The 18420-nt window shown below is 33.2% G+C and overlaps 2 protein-coding genes across 2 annotated transcripts in view; one reads left to right on the top strand and one right to left on the bottom strand.

The window, feature by feature from the left end:
- LOC108688192 (muscle LIM protein Mlp84B-like) overlaps positions 1–3674 on the top strand; it is a 21107-nt gene extending 17433 nt beyond the window's left edge. Inside the window, exons 7-9 of the mRNA XM_018194343.1 lie at positions 487–783; positions 1477–1797; positions 2421–3674. Of these exons, the coding sequence (XP_018049832.1) occupies positions 487–783; positions 1477–1797; positions 2421–2697 (895 nt within the window). The 3' untranslated portion in view covers positions 2698–3674. The remainder of the gene's footprint in view (positions 1–486; positions 784–1476; positions 1798–2420) is intronic.
- Positions 3675–7974: 4300 nt separating this feature from the next.
- Positions 7975–18420, bottom strand: part of LOC108688168 (paired mesoderm homeobox protein 2B-like) — a 21179-nt gene continuing 10733 nt past the window's right edge. The window contains exons 3-5 of the mRNA XM_018194314.1: positions 14264–14325; positions 14102–14189; positions 7975–8435 (exon numbers count right to left, since the gene is read on the bottom strand). Coding sequence (XP_018049803.1) covers positions 8049–8435; positions 14102–14189; positions 14264–14325 — 537 coding nt within the window. The 3' untranslated portion in view covers positions 7975–8048. The remainder of the gene's footprint in view (positions 8436–14101; positions 14190–14263; positions 14326–18420) is intronic.

Below are 18420 nucleotides of genomic sequence, written 5' to 3'. Positions count from 1 at the left end.
TATATATTTATTTATTGTTTATTGTAAAACATTATTTAATTTATATGAACAATTGTTATATTTTCTTTTTGCACAGAATATTTCAAAAATTTTGATTATGACTTTAATGACTCTTTAACTAACTATACAATTTTTTGTACTCCACCAAAATATTTAAAAAAACTTCAAATCTTCTATTTGTCTTACCAAGCGATTGCCAACGATCAATCACCCTCTCATTCGCATGCAATTCCATTTCTTCGTGATATCATAAACGAATCGAGGAGATAAGAAAAGCGAGACGAATTAAAATTAAAATTAAAATGAGGAAAATTCAAAGTTTTCCATTTTCCATTCAATATAGAGTCTAAATATCTGATCAAGTTTACTTAGACAATAATCGAATAGATAAATCAATTGCTTTTCTGCAATCTCTGTGATTCAACGATTGACTTAGTCACCGAGAACGAGAATGATCCGCGATAATGCGATTTCTTTACAATGCAGCGATGCGGCTCCTCGTACCACCGTGATCGACACCGCGATTATCAAGGCTCCGCCCGGCAAGGGTTGTCCTCGCTGTGGTGGCGTCGTCTTCGCTGCCGAGCAGGTGCTCGCCAAGGGCCGCGAGTGGCACCGGAAGTGCTACAAATGCCGCGACTGCACCAAAACCCTGGACTCGATCATCGCCTGTGACGGGCCGGACCGGGATGTTTACTGTAAGACCTGTTACGGAAAGAAGTGGGGACCGCACGGATACGGATTCGCATGTGGCTCGGGATTCCTCCAGACCGATGGGCTCACGTAAGTCCCGAGGCCATTGCTGGGAGAATGCTAGCGTCACCCTGCCGAATGCGTGACTATAAATACAAGTCGATTTAAATAGCTGCTCTATAAATGCACGTTGAACCGAGGCTCATAAAGATTTCAAATGAGTTCATGATTTTGCAGATTCATTTTGATATGATATACTTAGAATTAGTTAGTGAAAATTAATAAATAAAGTGGTTATTGATAAAATTATAACAGAATTTTCAAATTTGTAAAAGCATTATTTAATTTATTTGTATGTAGAGTTTTGATAATTTTATTATATAAATGCAAAATATGTATTATTTCTAATATAATTTAGGAAAAAAAAATTTCGATCTTGAATAAAAATTATTGACACATATGTTATTTATAATATTTCATATGACATAATTTAAGAGAAAATGACAAGTACATTTCGAAAGGTAAGAAATATTGTAATTAAGAAAGTAAAAGAAATTGAAATTTAAATTTCAAGCAAAAATAAATGGTACGATCACGAAGAAAAAATCTTATGAATGTTGAACTATCTTGAAATATGTTAAAATATCGGTATATATACTTTCATTTATATATATTTTATTGTGACTTGTCAGTCAAGTAAAATTAAACAGATAGAAATTAAGTTATAAAATATATTAAGTCCAATTGATCAGGTGGGATCGTAATCGAGTTAATTACCCGTAGGGAGGAAGAAATTTCGGCCAGTCGACCTTACTACAATCCTGATACGACCTCGATTAAGGCGCCAGCTGGGCAGGGTTGCCCCCGTTGCGGTGGCATGGTGTTTGCCGCTGAACAACAGCTCGCCAAGGGCACCATGTGGCATAAGAAGTGCTTCAATTGCGCCGAGTGTCATCGACCCTTAGACTCCATGCTGGCATGCGATGGCCCTGACAAGGAAATCCATTGCCGCGCGTGCTACGGAAAGCTCTTCGGGCCCAAAGGTTTCGGATTCGGCCATAAACCGACTCTCGTCTCGACGAATGGAGATCATGCCCCTTCATAGTAAGTGTATCTCAAGAATAATTAGTTTCTGAAACACGGTACAAAATATAATAGCAAAAAGTTTGTTGTCAGGGAAACTTTGATGATTGATAGCGATCTTGATAATCGACCTACTTCTCTAATTAGAATTTTCCTTTAACATGCGAGTAATTGTGTGAGATGTAAGCTTATATGAATTATTAAACATAGCGCTATGATTTATGTACGGAAATATTGAGATTGATATTCATAGTCAAATCTTAAATTTAAAACTACCTTAAGTACAGTAGTTGACGAATCAATCAAAGAGACGCATTAACATCTTAAGACATTACTTAAGATAATTCTTAAAATAAAAACGGTCTTAAAATAAGAACGAACTATTAATCCTGAAGCTTTTATTCTTTTCTGAGGACATAGATGTGCATCTATACGAGAAATCTATAAAAAGACAAAGATTATTAATTGAGTCATAAAATTTTTCTATATAACTTTTTTTTATCTACTCTATTGATAATTTTGATAAAAAATATAAGTTTGGAAATAATAAATGTACATTGATCACCTGAATTAGTCTTGCCATCAATCAAAGTTTTTCCATGAATTATTACATCAGATTCTCAGATGTCGTTTTCATTTTGTAGCATTGACGCTAAGCCCCAGGTCGGCCAGAAGCGAAACGACGGGCACGGTTGCTCGCGCTGCGGTTACCCGGTATACGCCGCCGAGCAGATGATCTCGAAGAACCGCGTCTGGCACAAGCGGTGCTTCAGCTGCGGTGAGTGTAACCGTTCCCTGGATTCGACGAACTTGAACGACGGTCCGGATGGGGACATCTACTGCCGCGGTTGCTACAACCGGAACTTTGGGCCTAAAGGCGTAGGCTTCGGAATGGGCGCGGGTACCCTCACGATGGCTTAATTGGTAGGCCATACTCCCTCACACGCCGCTCGAGGAAAACCCTCGATCCAGTCTTATATATTAATGTAAATACATCTATATATAGAGGCGTCTGATTGTGTATCCGACGACAGACGAACGCGCTGCTCCGGGAATTTCGATTTCTCCTATCCTAACTTACGACGATTCGATAATGTCGATGACTACATTTTCATTATCGCGAACAGTGCTGTAGTGGAGAATAATGGTGTCTGTTTGATTCCATGATCGATGAGGCTCGATCGCGCACGAGTAAGCCACAGCGGGCTGTTGATAATGTTGCGATATGAAATCGCGCATTGTGTGCGTGAGATCGTATTACAGATGAATTTATTATTGAACTAATTATATAATCTATTTATTCGTAACACAAAACAAGATACAAATTTATCGTTTTAATAATGGCACAGTACCTTTCCCACTCCAAAATATATGAATGATTAAACAGCTCAAGAAAATACGTTTAAAAGAACATAAAAAAAGTACAGGATTCTTTATGTATCAATTAATAGGCTTACTTAATGAAACACATTTATTTTTTAAAAATATCTACCGTAAAATTTTCTTTTGCCTCAAATTCCAGATTTGAAGGGACTTTGCCATTATTAAAATAATGCTTCATCCAATCGCAAGTTATCGACAATACGTGGATTTATTCTTGCAGTCAATTAGACCCATTCATGCTCAATCGTCACGATGGCTTGCATCAGGTGCTATGAACATTTTATGGGATTCGTAAACGTATTGCAAGAGTTAAAATTGAAGTATCAGTTTCATTCGATTAAATGTTCAATGATTCTACTATGTTTCATACAATTTTCATAGTAACCTGAGTGATTCTTGATGATGACTACACTACACGCAAACGATTAATCTGATGACGATTAATCTGATGACGAACAATTACGAACGTACGAAACTTTTATTATTTTCTTTCTTTTTTTATTCTTGATCAGGAAATAGGAGATTACGATTCGACAATCGATCCGCGAGATGTGAGATTTAAAATCATAAAAACACTGGCAAGTTGAGCATCTCTGATTTTATAACTATTTTGATCAAATTTATTGCTTAAATTTTTTGTTTCTTTTTTTATAAAAATAGAAAATCTTTCTGGATAATTTCTGATTTCTATATTTCTTTATTTATTTTTTTGTACTTGTTGATCAAAATTTTATTTTGAATAATTAAAGACGTCTTTTTTCTTATTATTTTGATCCAAGCTGACTTAAATGATTAGCTTCTATCAGATTTGTCAAAATAAATAAAAATTAGGAGACTATTTCATGTTTACAGAAAGCTCAAGAGATGGAGATACTTTCAATAAGTAACAAAATATATTTTGATCTACCAATGAAGAAAATTGCCAGATTATTTTACATCGCTGATATTGCTCATTATTTAACATTTTTTAATAGCATTGCTCAAGATTAAACATATTAGATAATATTTTTTTCTCCTTTCTATTAAGCCAGCGAAACAGAGTGCATTCATGGAAATTAAAGATGCGCTGCTTTTTAACTGTTTCGCACAACAGATCAAAATTATGCAGTAATGACTGCAAAAACACTCTATCATGGACAAATATCATTTCTATAACTTCAGGGCAATAATTTTGATATTTACAGCGTAATAATTAAACATGGCATTGATTGCAGCGGATATTCGACGACATAATAAATACGAAAATATCAATCTATATAACCGGACTACGACCAGCAGCAACGATGTAACCAACGACTAAGACGAGAAACTAATTTAATTATGATTTTCAATAAATGTGTACTTGAAATTCTCTGAACATTCTTTTTACCCAAACATAATGAAGTAGAAATGATTTTTAATTTTTATAAGAAATATAAAAAATAATAGGCGAACTAGTATAGAATAATATAAAATCAATATTAAACATAGAGAAATTAAGATAGCAATATAAATATTGGCCTAAAAGATAATAACTTTTTAACGAAATTGGGAATCACTGGAGTGATTTTAACGGAGAGAAGTGAGTATGAGTATGGTGTAAAACACTAATTTCATATATTTATAGCAACAACTGTACAAGTTCCGGTTCACACATATCGATAATTACCATTCGTTAATCTTAACAATAATGGCGGGAGCAACGAAGCTGTTCAGAATTCACGAACGCTTCCTGGCTTGCGGAGACGAGCCTTTCCCCTCTCGTTGCCGTCGCGTATAATCGATAATGCGCGTCTTTCGCAGAGACGGGCGAAAACGCGGCTCGCTGCACGCCAGTAATACGCAGTTTTGTAAAAGTGCCTCGTTAAAAAATCACATTCGTTATCGAACTGGGATATGGATTGCCTCGGGACACGATAGAAATTTCGCACGCTATTTCCATTAACTTTCAGAGGACCTTTACGTCACTGCAAAATATCAGTTTCTTTTGTAATAATTTCGAGAGTTTAATAACTAGGTGATTTTTTTTTTATTCGTTTTCGCCGTTAAACAATTTGTTCTAACTAATTAATATTTCAATACTTTATAAAATTATCATATTGAAAGATAAATTACTTTTTATTAAAAAAATAGAAAAACCATAATTAGGGTTGATCCAAGCTTTTTTCTTTTCGTTTCTTTTAACAAGCAGGGTCATTTCAAATCTGTCTTCTTTTCACAAAAAAATCGATTTTTTTAAAGAAGCAAATTAGAATCGGACATCCTTCGTGACAAGTATAACAATTTTAATTACGTTTAACATAGCTACAATTATTAGAGCAATTTGATAGCATATTGATATCTATAATTGATATTTGATAGTTGAAAAAGATTTATCCACTTACTTGGTCCTCTAAAAGTTAAGGCGGATTTGACGAGACTCATGAAAGGAAAAAAATATTTTCAGGTGAACTATACATACCTTTCATCTTAACTAATGTACATTTATACATCTCACTATAAAATAGATTCAGTCGTAATCGATAAACTATACATACGCAGAATAAGGTGCGCTCGTTATCGGCGCACGACGAACGAGTCAGACCACTGATCCTCAGACCGAAATTGTCCATAGTATATCGTGATAAGACAGGTACCCTCGCTCTTCTTGGTACGAGACACACAGGACGGTATGTAGGTATTTATCTTAAGGGCTTCCTAAGAAGAAATTCCGTCGATCTGCGAATTAACGCGAATTAATTATCTCGCGTTACACAGCGATTCTTGATATAAGACTTTCCTCCTAGAGTTTTGTACACTCTACATTTATATTTTTATCGAATTGAAATTAACAAATTATTATATCATAGCTTTACAGAAGTTTTATAACGAAATAGAATATATAAAATTGATATAAAATTAATGGTCAATTAAAGTGGCAATCTTAATTGGATTTGAATCTTGGTTGTCAGTTTCCCTTTTTTTCTATGTTCTTTTAGATTAATATGGATGTTTTAAATGTAAATAAAAAATATCAATATTAATATAAACATTTTTTAGGTGAGATAAATATAAATTTCCTATCAGAAACATAATTTAACATAATATTATTCTCAGAATACTTTTCTTTTTTGTAATTTAGTAAAATAAATTCTTGTATTGAAAGTCATTTTTATTTTGACACCAAGCAAGATTTCGCTCTCTTCCCTATTTTGTTTATTGATCGCTGCTTTTAACATTTAATTAATTAATTATTCGACAGGTCGCTGGAATCGCGCATTAAATCAGTGCGAAATACGTTCAATAATTGCGTCAAGGATTTTACTGTGGAAGTATACGTTTTTTGCTACTTGATACACATAATAAATATCGTAAGAGATTTTCGCGATGTATAGACATAATTTTCAATACTTAAATCAACTCCGATAAACTAAGTCTGTTAAATCCAGTGATAAAATCGCGTGATTAATAGTACTTTTATGGATACTATTCTACGCTGTGTTTTTTTGTGTTAATCCTAGCTTTGCATTGTTAATAGAAAATAATACGGATAGGAAGCATATACTGGAAACGAAAATTTAATGTCCCACGAGGGTTAAAGCAATATTCTAATAGCATTTTTATTGATTCGAATGAAATCCTTATCTTTCTGTTTTATGATGATTATAATAAAGCGATGACTGAACGAAATAATTAAAAACAACGTAATATACAATATTTAAGATATTTTAAGATTTATTTTACATTGAATAAAATCACAATAGTCCTCACGTAATGATCATGATGAATCCTGAATAAGTTAATTTTATTGAAAGTTATTGGTTTATTAAATTTTCAAGAAAATTATTTATTCAATTAAAAAGTATAGATATATAAATTTTTAATTTAAAAAAAGAGATCTTTTATATCTAACTCTATTGTCACATGTATTATATTTAGATTAATTTCATTATTTTTTTTTATCAAGTTGTCTTACAAAATATAGATATTATTATATTTACATAATTTAGTGACGTTATTAAATTAATAAGTATATCATAATAAATAAGTGTCTCATTCTTATTCCTCGGGAACATTAAAATTGTCGTTTGGAGTAAGCACTCGCATAAACTCTATTATTTTCGATAGCAACTGGAATGTAATTCTGATACGAGTTTAAATCCACATTTATATTACTTTTCAATTATTTAATCTCGATTTCAATAGATGCCTGAAAACAATGTTTCAAGTTATGCCTTTTTTAAAATTATTTTGTTAAATAATAGATAGATATAGCATATTTGTATTAACAAAAACAATGTTTTACGTTCTACAATTGTACGCTATTTTCTTTCACTCTTCTTTATCTACAAATACGACAACGTGTAGATTAAAGCAACCGAGAAAAAATCAAGGAAACATATATTAATCTCTCAAATGTTACTACACTTATCACAGGAATGCAGAATAAACATAGCACATGCTATAAAATTGCTCGAAATATTTGATGTTACGAATTATTTCTCCGGCAAACTTAAGAAACAGACATATCTGATTGGCTTCTGAATCTTTGCACGATAATACCACAATCGAAATTCACTAACAGTAAGTTATATTCACCTCGGCTCCTGATTTTTCAATGATTGGCATTTAACGCTCTGTCTTGTGTGCGCACAAATTTCGGAATGTATCTCAGCTACGTCAAAGTAAGCTGACACACCTTCTCCCGACTGCCTAAATGTATCTTTGTCAAAAATATGAGCGGCGCGTCTTACCGGAGTTCTTAAAGATACCGCACGTACGGATGGGCACCGACGAAGTCGCGGGAAACCGGGGCTTAGGAAGGAACCTGGACGCTCCCTGAACCTGAACGGCGTGTCGTCTCCGTGTTGACGAGCGGGCGGCTCTCTGTATTTACATTCTCCGCCAGGTCGGTGACGGGGGTAGAAGGTTTAATAGAGATTCGCGGTTTTCAGTGGTAGCGGATCTAACAGATAGGGCGGTAGGGCCGCCGAGAAGGGCCTGGGACTGCAGGAGCCCCAGGTACCACTGCCGCTGCTTCCCCGAGCATTGGGCGAGCCGTCGCTTGTGCCATCCGTGTGCTTCACGTTCACCAGGTTCTGATTAGCGATCGGCTTGATCTCATTCGACGAAAGCACGCTATTCGAGCCACCGGGTGGCGTCGCCGGACTCCTCGGCGAGCGTCCCTCTGCCTTCACAGTACCGGCCACGGGGCTGGACGCGCCGCTGTCAGCCCCGATGCCACTTTGCGACGTAGACTTCTGTTGGGCCAACCTCTCCTGCTTGCGAAATTTCGCTCGCCGATTCTGGAACCATACCTGCAACATTGACACAATGTCCAACTGTTAGACTTTATTTTTATTCTTCCTTGACGATTTACATTTGATTTGTTGAAATAACGGAAGGCAACTTAATGTGTATACTTTTTCAAGATATAATTGTGCTAATATTACTTAAATATTTTTCTTTCGTTTATAATTTATAAGATTGTAATATAAGGAGTAACAAATATTTAACAAAGATAGATTAATATTATAATTTAGTTGACATATAAATAATACTACTGTTAAAAATTTATGTCTCTAATTACAAGTGTTAAACAGAAATCGAGGCTGTAAATATATGTTGATGTTAAATCTATGATTAATTTCTCATGAAATATTCTATTTGAAATATTCTTCTATTTATACATGTATTTTGTAATGTAACTAGACATAATATTTAGATTTTTTAAATAGATTATTTTTTAATAAAATGATTGCAATTAGTTATCTAAAAATAAAAATGCTCACAAATTAAAAATATAATGATAATAACAATAATGATAGATAGGATGATTATAAAATCCTTACATAGGATTTGAACTTTCATAATTTCCGTTCTATGTTTGATAAAACAAAATCCATTGATGATTAATTCGTTAAAAGTAAATAAATGTATGAAAAATTTATTTTAATTTTACATACATTTATTCGTGAGCTTGTTTCTCATTTATATGATTTCATTATGTATCTAGTTCTAAATATATTTTACAATTGATTTAAATGAGATACTTTAAATCACTTATTCTAATCTGTCTATTGTCTAAAAAGCAAAGTTTTATTAAATAATAATCTTAATACGTTTCTATAAAAAGAAATCAATAGATTTAAATCTAGTAAACGTGGAGAAAATCAAGAATCAATTCAATTCTCTTTCAATCTATTATATTTTAGGAAGAACTTTTCATAAATAAGAGATTTTTACTCTTAATACATAATAAATTTCATTAAATTGCTATTTTAATATTTTTAACAGATTAATTTTATTAATTAAATTTGTAAAACAGAAATAATGAAAATTTAAAACAGCACAAGAAATTATCTTCGTAATTATCTTCTGTAATGGAACTTTATTCACACTATATAGATGTAAGTTGATGTTTTAATTTAAAATACAAATTTTTTGTTAGAAACAATTAATATCAAACAATTACTAATTTATCCAGAAGTTGAAATATAGCTTGGAGTCTATATACTGAAGATTGAATCAAGACTTAAGTTTACAATATCTACGAATGGCAAATATTACGTTTTTACATTTTCCATCGTAAAACGAGAAATTGTCGCACGAAGCGCGTCAGAGAGTTCGGCGCGGCTCGTCAGAGCGAAGCGGCGAGGCTGGTCGTTCGGCGCGCTCGTAATTGGCCCTAGCCGGCCAAATGAAATATTTAACGAATAAAATAAACAGACACCTGCGGTGACCTGCATGTTAAAGTAGCGGATTTATTTGCTTTAGCGTTTATCTGACCGGTGGTGCTGCCGCTCATCCACCCTTTTCCCCTTCAACGGCCCCTATCTCGTCGCTCTGCCCCCACTGCATCCCTGGCTCCCTTACGGTGCTGCGAACTCCCGCTTCAATCTCCGTCCCTCCTCGTCACTCCCTAAACCGTTCGTTCCTCAACGTGTGCGCACGTGTATCCCACCCCCGGATTTTCCAGGGGCGGCTACGTTCAGGGCTCGTAGGATGTAACTGCTCGAGCTGTCGGAGCTAGGGGAGACTGTACGGGGGTTAGAAGGGACGCGAGATGGGCGGCGGAGGGTGGCACCGCGGCGACGGCGGCAGCGGTGGAGGCGGGAGGCGACGGCGGGAGCGCAGGACACCATGATGAACGTGATTGCCCTTTCTGGCTGGCAAACACTGGGGCTATTGGATTTTTATCAGCTGCTACTGCTGCTGCTGCTGCTACTGCTGCTGCTGCTGCTGCTGCTGCTGCTGCTGCTGCTGCTGCTGCTGCTGCTGCTACCGATTGTCGCGCGCCGGTTGCGCAACCGGCGTGGTGATTTTTCGCGAAATTCGAATCGTAACTATGCGACGAACACCGTGAGCCCCCTCGCGTGCTAATTAATCCGAAATTGATTACACCTGGCATCGCGTTTCTTCGTGATCTACCGTTGATTGAAAAAAAGGGAGAAAAACAGAAGCGAGATGCAAAATCAAACTAGAAGAGCTTTTTCATTTTAGTTTTGTTATATAAATCTTTTGAGAAAGAGTAAGGGAATTCTATAAGTAACGACACAGCGTTAGACAATTTGACACAACGTAAGAAGATGAAATTAATTAATTAATTCGATAAGAGATCGAATTATCGGTATTTCATAACGATTGTGTGAATTTAACGACAATATGTTTAATTTTTTAGTACTCGGATTTTTTCCAAAGTTTAAAAAATAACAGCGAAATTTAAAAAAAAGAATTTGATTAACTTTTTATACTTTTCCTGCATAAAGCCGGGCATAAGATCAATTTTGTTGTTATTTTTTTTTAATTGTCTTGCGATTATCGACTAGGTCATGAATGTGCTATCCGTGATATGTGCCAAAGACAACGCTAATAATTCGTATTTGGCCACAGACCAAACCTCGAGCAGACCGTAGCATGTGTGCCGTTGTTTGCCGAAGTGACGACAACGACGACAACGAAGCGAATTAGGGTGAGAGAGCGCGTTTGCGTGCTCGCGCGCGCACGCGCATGTAGCGTTAATGTTAAACAAATACATCGCGCCAAAATAAAGTGCAACAAGGCATATCGACAGATGTCCAGCACCTTCTGGATAAATATTTAATCATCTCTTTAAACGGGAACTGTACGGGAATTCTACCCTCCGCTCTCTTCCGATCATACGCTTCGATACGTGTCCATGCACGAATTCGTCTCTTTTTTATTTATTTTATTGCTTTATCTTTTACATTTCATTATTTTATCATTCTTATATATGTTTATGTATCTTATTAATTTAAGGACTGACTTATTTGGTTCGACAGAAGTTCTCCATGTAAATTTTTTTTTAATGTTTTATAGTATTCGAATGATTTCTTTAATTTTGTTCTCTGTTTTGTATTATGAAACAGATAAATCGCGCAAAGATGTGACATAATGATCAATTTTATAAATAATGTTTTTTTATTTCGCGATTAAATATTTAATTTATATGACGCGGTTCTCATAAAATTTTCGTCAGAGTTTTGCATAGTATTTCCTTTGGAGAGATTATAATATTAAATAACATCTTAATTCTATATATCTATTTTTCAAACTAATTTCTCATTTACAATAATATTAACAATAATATTAATAATATTATAAGTAATTATAATTAAAAATTAAACACATACGTATTGTACAATCAAAGATAATCTTTTATAATTTTTTTTACTAAAAATTGATTTTTCAAATTACATTTATTTAATATAGAGACTATTAGTACATTTAAGTAATAATCGTGAATGTATATCTAATAATATATTTAGCGTTAATAGACTAATAGTTGAATGTTGAAAATTTTTTTTGGAACTTCTTATAGAATTTCTATATAAATTTCAGAATTCTTCATAACTTTTATATTTATCATATAAAAGTTTTATAACTTTTAAAAAATTTCTCAAATATATGATTATATGATTTGAATCACTTTTTATAAATATTGAAAAAATTTACATCTTTTTTAGAAATCTTTATTATATATGAATTACGAAATTTTAAGATTTCTCATTTCATAACTGTTGAAGCAAATTTATAAATTTGAAGAAGTTTAAGGTATTTTTTTTTTAGAAATACATATATATATATGGTAATAACTGTAGAGTAAAAAAATTCTTAAAAATATGAAATTGTGAGAATTCTTTTTATCAGAGACATTTTGCGTTCATATACAATTAGCAATTGCTAATTTAATTAGAGCAAAGTATTTTTACAACAGTAACTATTTTTGTGCTTGACATTGTTTGATGAAGACTATATCTGCGTTGATGTCGATGATTTAAGTAAACAGGCGTCGAGGCATTAAGAATTCTACAGAAGTACCGCACGATGGTGCAATTTGCGCTACGTTTATCCGTTTGATTCACCCTATGTTAGGTTTCGTCGTGATTTTCCCTTCTCGAACCAGTTAACCGCGGATTTCGCTCGGTTGCTTTCTGACCCCGAATCGATCTAATTTGGTATCGGCAAGATATATTTCGCGATGTGATTAGATTCGCCGACAGAATATGAAGATACTATATATGCAAAAGAAATAGAGAATGCATAATTCTGTGCTAATCTAGAATATAAATATAAATCTTCTAATAAAATTTCAATCTCATATTTAATTACAAAGATATTTGTAGATGGATCGAAAAAATTGTAAAAAAAAATAATCGAATTTCTGTTAAAATGTTCGCAAAGGTCATTAAACATTTTGTAAATAGAAGAAAATGTGTATACAGAAAGCCTCCTTATTATGATATAATTAAATATATAGTATAATATAATATATAATATTATATAAAAATATATTTAAAAATATTTCCAATTTCTTGTTTCCATTGATTTCAAATACATTAGTTGTTTATTTTTTCCATTATTTTAATAGAAGTTTAATTATATATAGTAAAACAGAATGATTTTATTTCAAAATTATATAAGAAAAAAATATCAGTTTAAAAAAATATTAAATCTCTTTTCTTTCTCTCTTTCTCTCTCTCTCTCTCTCTCTCTCTCTCTCTCTCTCTCTCTCTCTTTCTTATTAAGTTTTGTGTGTCTAATTAATTTGTAATGGAGTCATTCCGACGATCGTACCAATAAAAGTAAATGTCTCCACGCTACACGGAGCAGACCGTAATTAAGACTGAGATGGCAGGCTGATGCGACTTCACCCTAAACTTATTTCCTTAATTGAAAGTCTGGATCGCTGCAGATCGTATACAATATACGTGTAGTAAGATAGAATACAAGAGAAACTATTATATTAAATCTGATTAACTTTGCACTCTGCACTCTTTCTCTATTTCCCATTTTTTCCTTCTTTCTTTCTCCTTTTCTTTCTTCTCTCCTTTCCTCCTTCTTTCTCTCTCTCTCTCTCTCTCTCTCTCTCTCTCTCTCTCTCTCTCTCTCTCCATTTACTTTTAGAATATACCTACACATTGAGCATATATTTTAATATTATAATGATAACTATCAAAATCTGTTCATTTACACAAAAATATTATTACCGCCGACATTTTAATAAAAATCATTAATAAAAGCAGAACTATATTGCCTACAAAATCTTTAAAATTGTATCAGTCTTTTTGAAAAAGACTAAACTTCCTTTTGTCCCTCTCAAGAATAATAACAACTTTTTTTAAACATTTTTTAACTAAAATAATGCTATATTTTTAGATTGCAAGTATATAAACGGTGTCATACTTATTGTTAGTTTGAAAAATGTCATGAAAAAATTATACCCGTCTTTTCTGCTATAACAGTCGAATTATAGAACAGCATGAGATTGTTATCTCTAAACGCGCGCAAACTGACGTGGGTGTGAGACGTGACGGAATTATTCTTGGCGGTGCGCATCCTGGTCGTTGCTCTTCTTCTCTTTCCCTTGCCGACATCCTTGATACGCCGTTCCGCCACGGATGATACCCAGCAGGACAGTTTTTAATCACTGTAAGTGGATCTACATAGAGCTCGCAATTACCGGCGCACACTCTGGCATGGGCCCCTTGTGTATCAGCCCAGCCCCGACTCTAGCCACCAGAACCCGGGCAAATGTTTTCCCCATTTCACACACACACACACACACACACACACACACACACACACACACACACACACACACACACACACACACACACACACATCCCTCTGTATCACCAACTGCAGCAACCCCTCGACTCCCGGAATCGTCTCTCGTTCCCAGCCCTACATCCTCCCCTTTGTTCATCTTTCCTGTCTCATTCTCTCTTTCTCTTCCTCTATGTTGCTATCTCTTAGACTTCTTTCTCTTACAATCGCTTCTCATTCTAAGTATTCATTTTTCTTTTATGCCTCTCTCTTTCTCTTTTTTCTTAACTATCTTAAGGTTTCAGTATGCATCCCTTTTTCCTTCCTTTTTCCCATCTCTCTTAAAACCGTGACTTCTTTCTGTCTCGTTTTTACCTGTATCCCTTAGATTTCACATCTCCTTCTATCTTTTTTAAAATTCTCTCTTGTTCTAGCATTTGTCCCTCCTCTTTCACTTACATTCTTCTCTTTCTATCATTCGATTTCTTTCCCTGTCCCGTTTTCTTCTTTTTCAATTTTTATGCCTGACTCCCGGACTTTCTCGTCCCTTCCAGAACAAACCCTTAATCGTAAGTGTACTTGCGATGTCCTTCATTCTCGCAAGACACCGGGGAATGTCTTGTTTTACTTGACAGCGGCATATCCTACTGAGGGACGGAAGAAAATTTACGTTGATTTTTCGACTGCGCATATAACTCCCGAGACTTCGAGATTGCCCTATCCGACTTTTAACTTCATCTCTCGAACGCTCACTTTAGATAACACGTTAAAGTTCAAGTATCAATCAATTGATCGTAAGTTATATCTTGATTAGAGTTTATATAGTTTATATATTGATTTTAGTCTTTATAATATTATATATAAATTGAATATTTTTATTAAAACTAAAGTGTAATCGTTTTTTATCTACGTTAAATATTGTGTATTATGTCTCTTTTGAATCGTATATTCTTTATTTACAGTTAATATAATTATATTTTGATATTACCTCTAAAAAATCTTGTTTTAATTATTATCATTAATTATGTCTCTTTTGAATCGTATATTCTTTATTTACAGTTAATATAATTATATTTTGCTATTATCTCTAAAAAATCTTGTTTTAATTATTATCATTAATTCTAAAAACTGAGTTTCTCTAAAGAATTGGTTAGAAAATAAAGCATTTATTCTTTTTCTAATAATAAGATTTTAATTTATCCCTTAATTTACAATATTAAATAATTTCATATTCTATTTGTGTATCATATACACAACCAATAATCTTGTTACAATTAATTATTTTATATGTAGCATTAATATATACTATAAAATGAAAATAAATTATTGATTGATTAAAAACTTAGTAACATCATGAGTTATATTCAGTAAAACTATTTGCACCTATAACAACTAGAACTTCTGTACTATGTTAATATTATTTTTTAAATATTTTTCGAATGTGTAAAATGATAATTATATTAATTTCAATAATTAACTATTATTCATAAAACACTACCTCTATAAAAGCGTTCTCCAATATATGTTTATCTCATATATATCAAATAATATTAATATATTTTTAATTATCAAAGAAGCTCCCTTTTTGGAATATTAAAAATACTCTTTTACTTTACTCTTTTGGTTTTAATTTCCAGTGGACTTTTCTTTAATAAAATTTTAACTACTTTTTCACGAATGCCCGTTAATTAATGCTATCGACAAACGTCATTTACCCAGTATAAAACACCGCAGTTGATTTTTTCAAAAACCATGTTTTTCATCCATTTCGCACATCGACATGCTCGCTGAATATTAATCTCGTTAGTGGCGAAAAACACAACTTCAATCGCCTGTCCCATATCGGAACGCTATTGCCGCCTCGCTCCCTTCGCAATTTTACATCTGCGCACTTGATATCCCAATTTAGAGAGAGGAAGAGAGAGAGAGAGAGAGAGAGAGAGAGAGAGAGAGAGAGAGAGAATGCAAGAGAGATCAGCTTTGGTACGTATTATGCACAGCTCCGCTGCTCTACTACGTTAATAGAATTGTAATTCATACTGGATGACATGTGACTCAGAGTAGCAAAACGTGCCGCCACGCGACGATCAGAGCAGTCAATGAGACATGTGTAACGATAAAAGTATCACAAAATACATTAAGTATCATTCACATAAAGCTCATCGCAATTATACTATGATGGTGATATATATAAAATGTTTAGAATAAATCAAATAAGAGATATTTTAAAAACTAAAATATACCTTACATTATTTTTCTAGATATAAACATATAAAGTAATTTTAAATTATATTTGGAGTACACACACTTGAAACTTCTTTCTTGTATATAAAAATCACACACTTTCAACTTTTATATCATATTATTATATGCTTTTAAGAGATACTCCGCTTTTCTATGTTAGGATGCTGCACTTGCAGTTATGTGATTACATTTGTTGTATTAACGAGCCTTAAATCGACAAGAACAAATGTCCGGCTAATCAGAAACTCGTCCCTTCGTGTGCAGTTTGTATTGTGTGGCATCGGTCCAATCGGGAGGAGATATGGGTCAGCGCTGATTAATCTCGCGCCACGTTCATTGCCGATAAGCGGTGTGGAAGATGGAAACATAGAGCAAGACCCACAGATATAATTCAATCACTGAATGACTCACGACTGCTTCTTCGAAGATAGATGAGCTGAGAAGATCACCGGTCTTGAGAAATCTTGTATATCACGCGACCAGAATAAAACATGGAATGATCATTTGAAAGAGGCGAATATTTTCTTTAAGAAGCAAATGCAATATTTTATTAAAAATTTAAAATGCCTATTACGAAGCTTAATCTTCATTGCTTTAAATAATTCAATCTTGAATTACTAATATACATTATATATGTACTTATATATACCACATTGTAGTTTTTTCAAACTACGCACCGAATTTTCCGGACTTATAAATGCGATTAAAACTACTCTAGTAATATCGTGAAAATTGACAAGCAATTTTAATAATTTGATACTACCATCAAGTATCGTATTATAAAGATGTTAATATGTTGAAACTATTAATAAATTATTTATTACAAAAAATATTACCTCGGCCGGGACTTGAATCCGGATCTCTTATATTCCGTACGAGCGTCCTAAACTATTAGACCACCCAGGCCTTGGTAATATTCTTCGCAATCGGTACAATAAAGAAAAAATAATTCGACACACAGTTTGAAAAGACTACAATATGGTATATGCAAGTACATATATAATGTAGTAGTTCAAGATTGAATTATTTAAAGCAAAGAAGATTCAGCTTCGACCGTAATAGGTCGAATTTTTAAATTTCTAATATTAATTGTGTTTCTCATATATGCGGTCTAAAATAAAAATTCTTAATATATTGTGCATATTTTATTATGCATAAAATTGAGTAAACGTTGTTAAACCTAATGCATACAACTCCATCAAACAAAAATGATATGATTCTGAGAAATAAAAGAAAATTATACATGTGGAAGTATTCATCTTTTCACATTATACCTAATAATTATAATTTAATAATATTTTTAAAAATATATAATATATAAAATAATTTAATCTCTTTCCTTCTTTTCTTTTTTTATACTCTATTAAAAATCTGAGAAGATCAGAAAAACGTATTATTAGAGTTTCTATTCTTGTATTCTTCTTGAATAAAAGAATAGAAGAATGAATCTGCACAAATTTAATGTGATTATGAAACAACGATAAAAGGATTGAATGAAAAATTACAATCTATTCTAAAGAATGAGTGTGAGACGTAATTATTGTTATACATTTTTTGAAGTTTGAACAGTAATCAAAAGAATTGAATCTATAACAGGATACTAATTGTCTCATCACATGGTACAAGTTTTTCTAGTGAAGTGGTTTCGAATATCGCGATCATTTCTGTCAAATTCGCTTCAATATTCGCTTCCACCTGGAACGAGCAAAACTGTTATCAACGAGTGTCAAAACGAGTAACACGTTTTTTTTAACGCATCTTCGTTCAAAAATTGTTTTCGACAGTGCGAATAATAATCTCGACGGAAGATATCATTTTAATATAGTATTGCATGTTATGGTCCGTGCGCAGAGGTGATTTATCAATATTGCATAGAGGACATTAATACTATCATAAAATATTAGTGCTAATTCAAGCGCATCCCTCAGAATACGGGTAAAGGGTAAGGGTTGTTGTTGGTATAGTAATACTATATTTAATTCCTGTTCA

This window comes from Atta colombica, unplaced genomic scaffold (assembly GCF_001594045.1).
Source record: "Atta colombica isolate Treedump-2 unplaced genomic scaffold, Acol1.0 scaffold226, whole genome shotgun sequence".
In the NCBI taxonomy this organism is placed as follows: Eukaryota; Metazoa; Arthropoda; class Insecta; order Hymenoptera; family Formicidae; genus Atta; species Atta colombica.
Note: the sequence above shows the minus strand (reverse complement) of the source record. Positions and strands in the feature narration are given on the sequence as shown.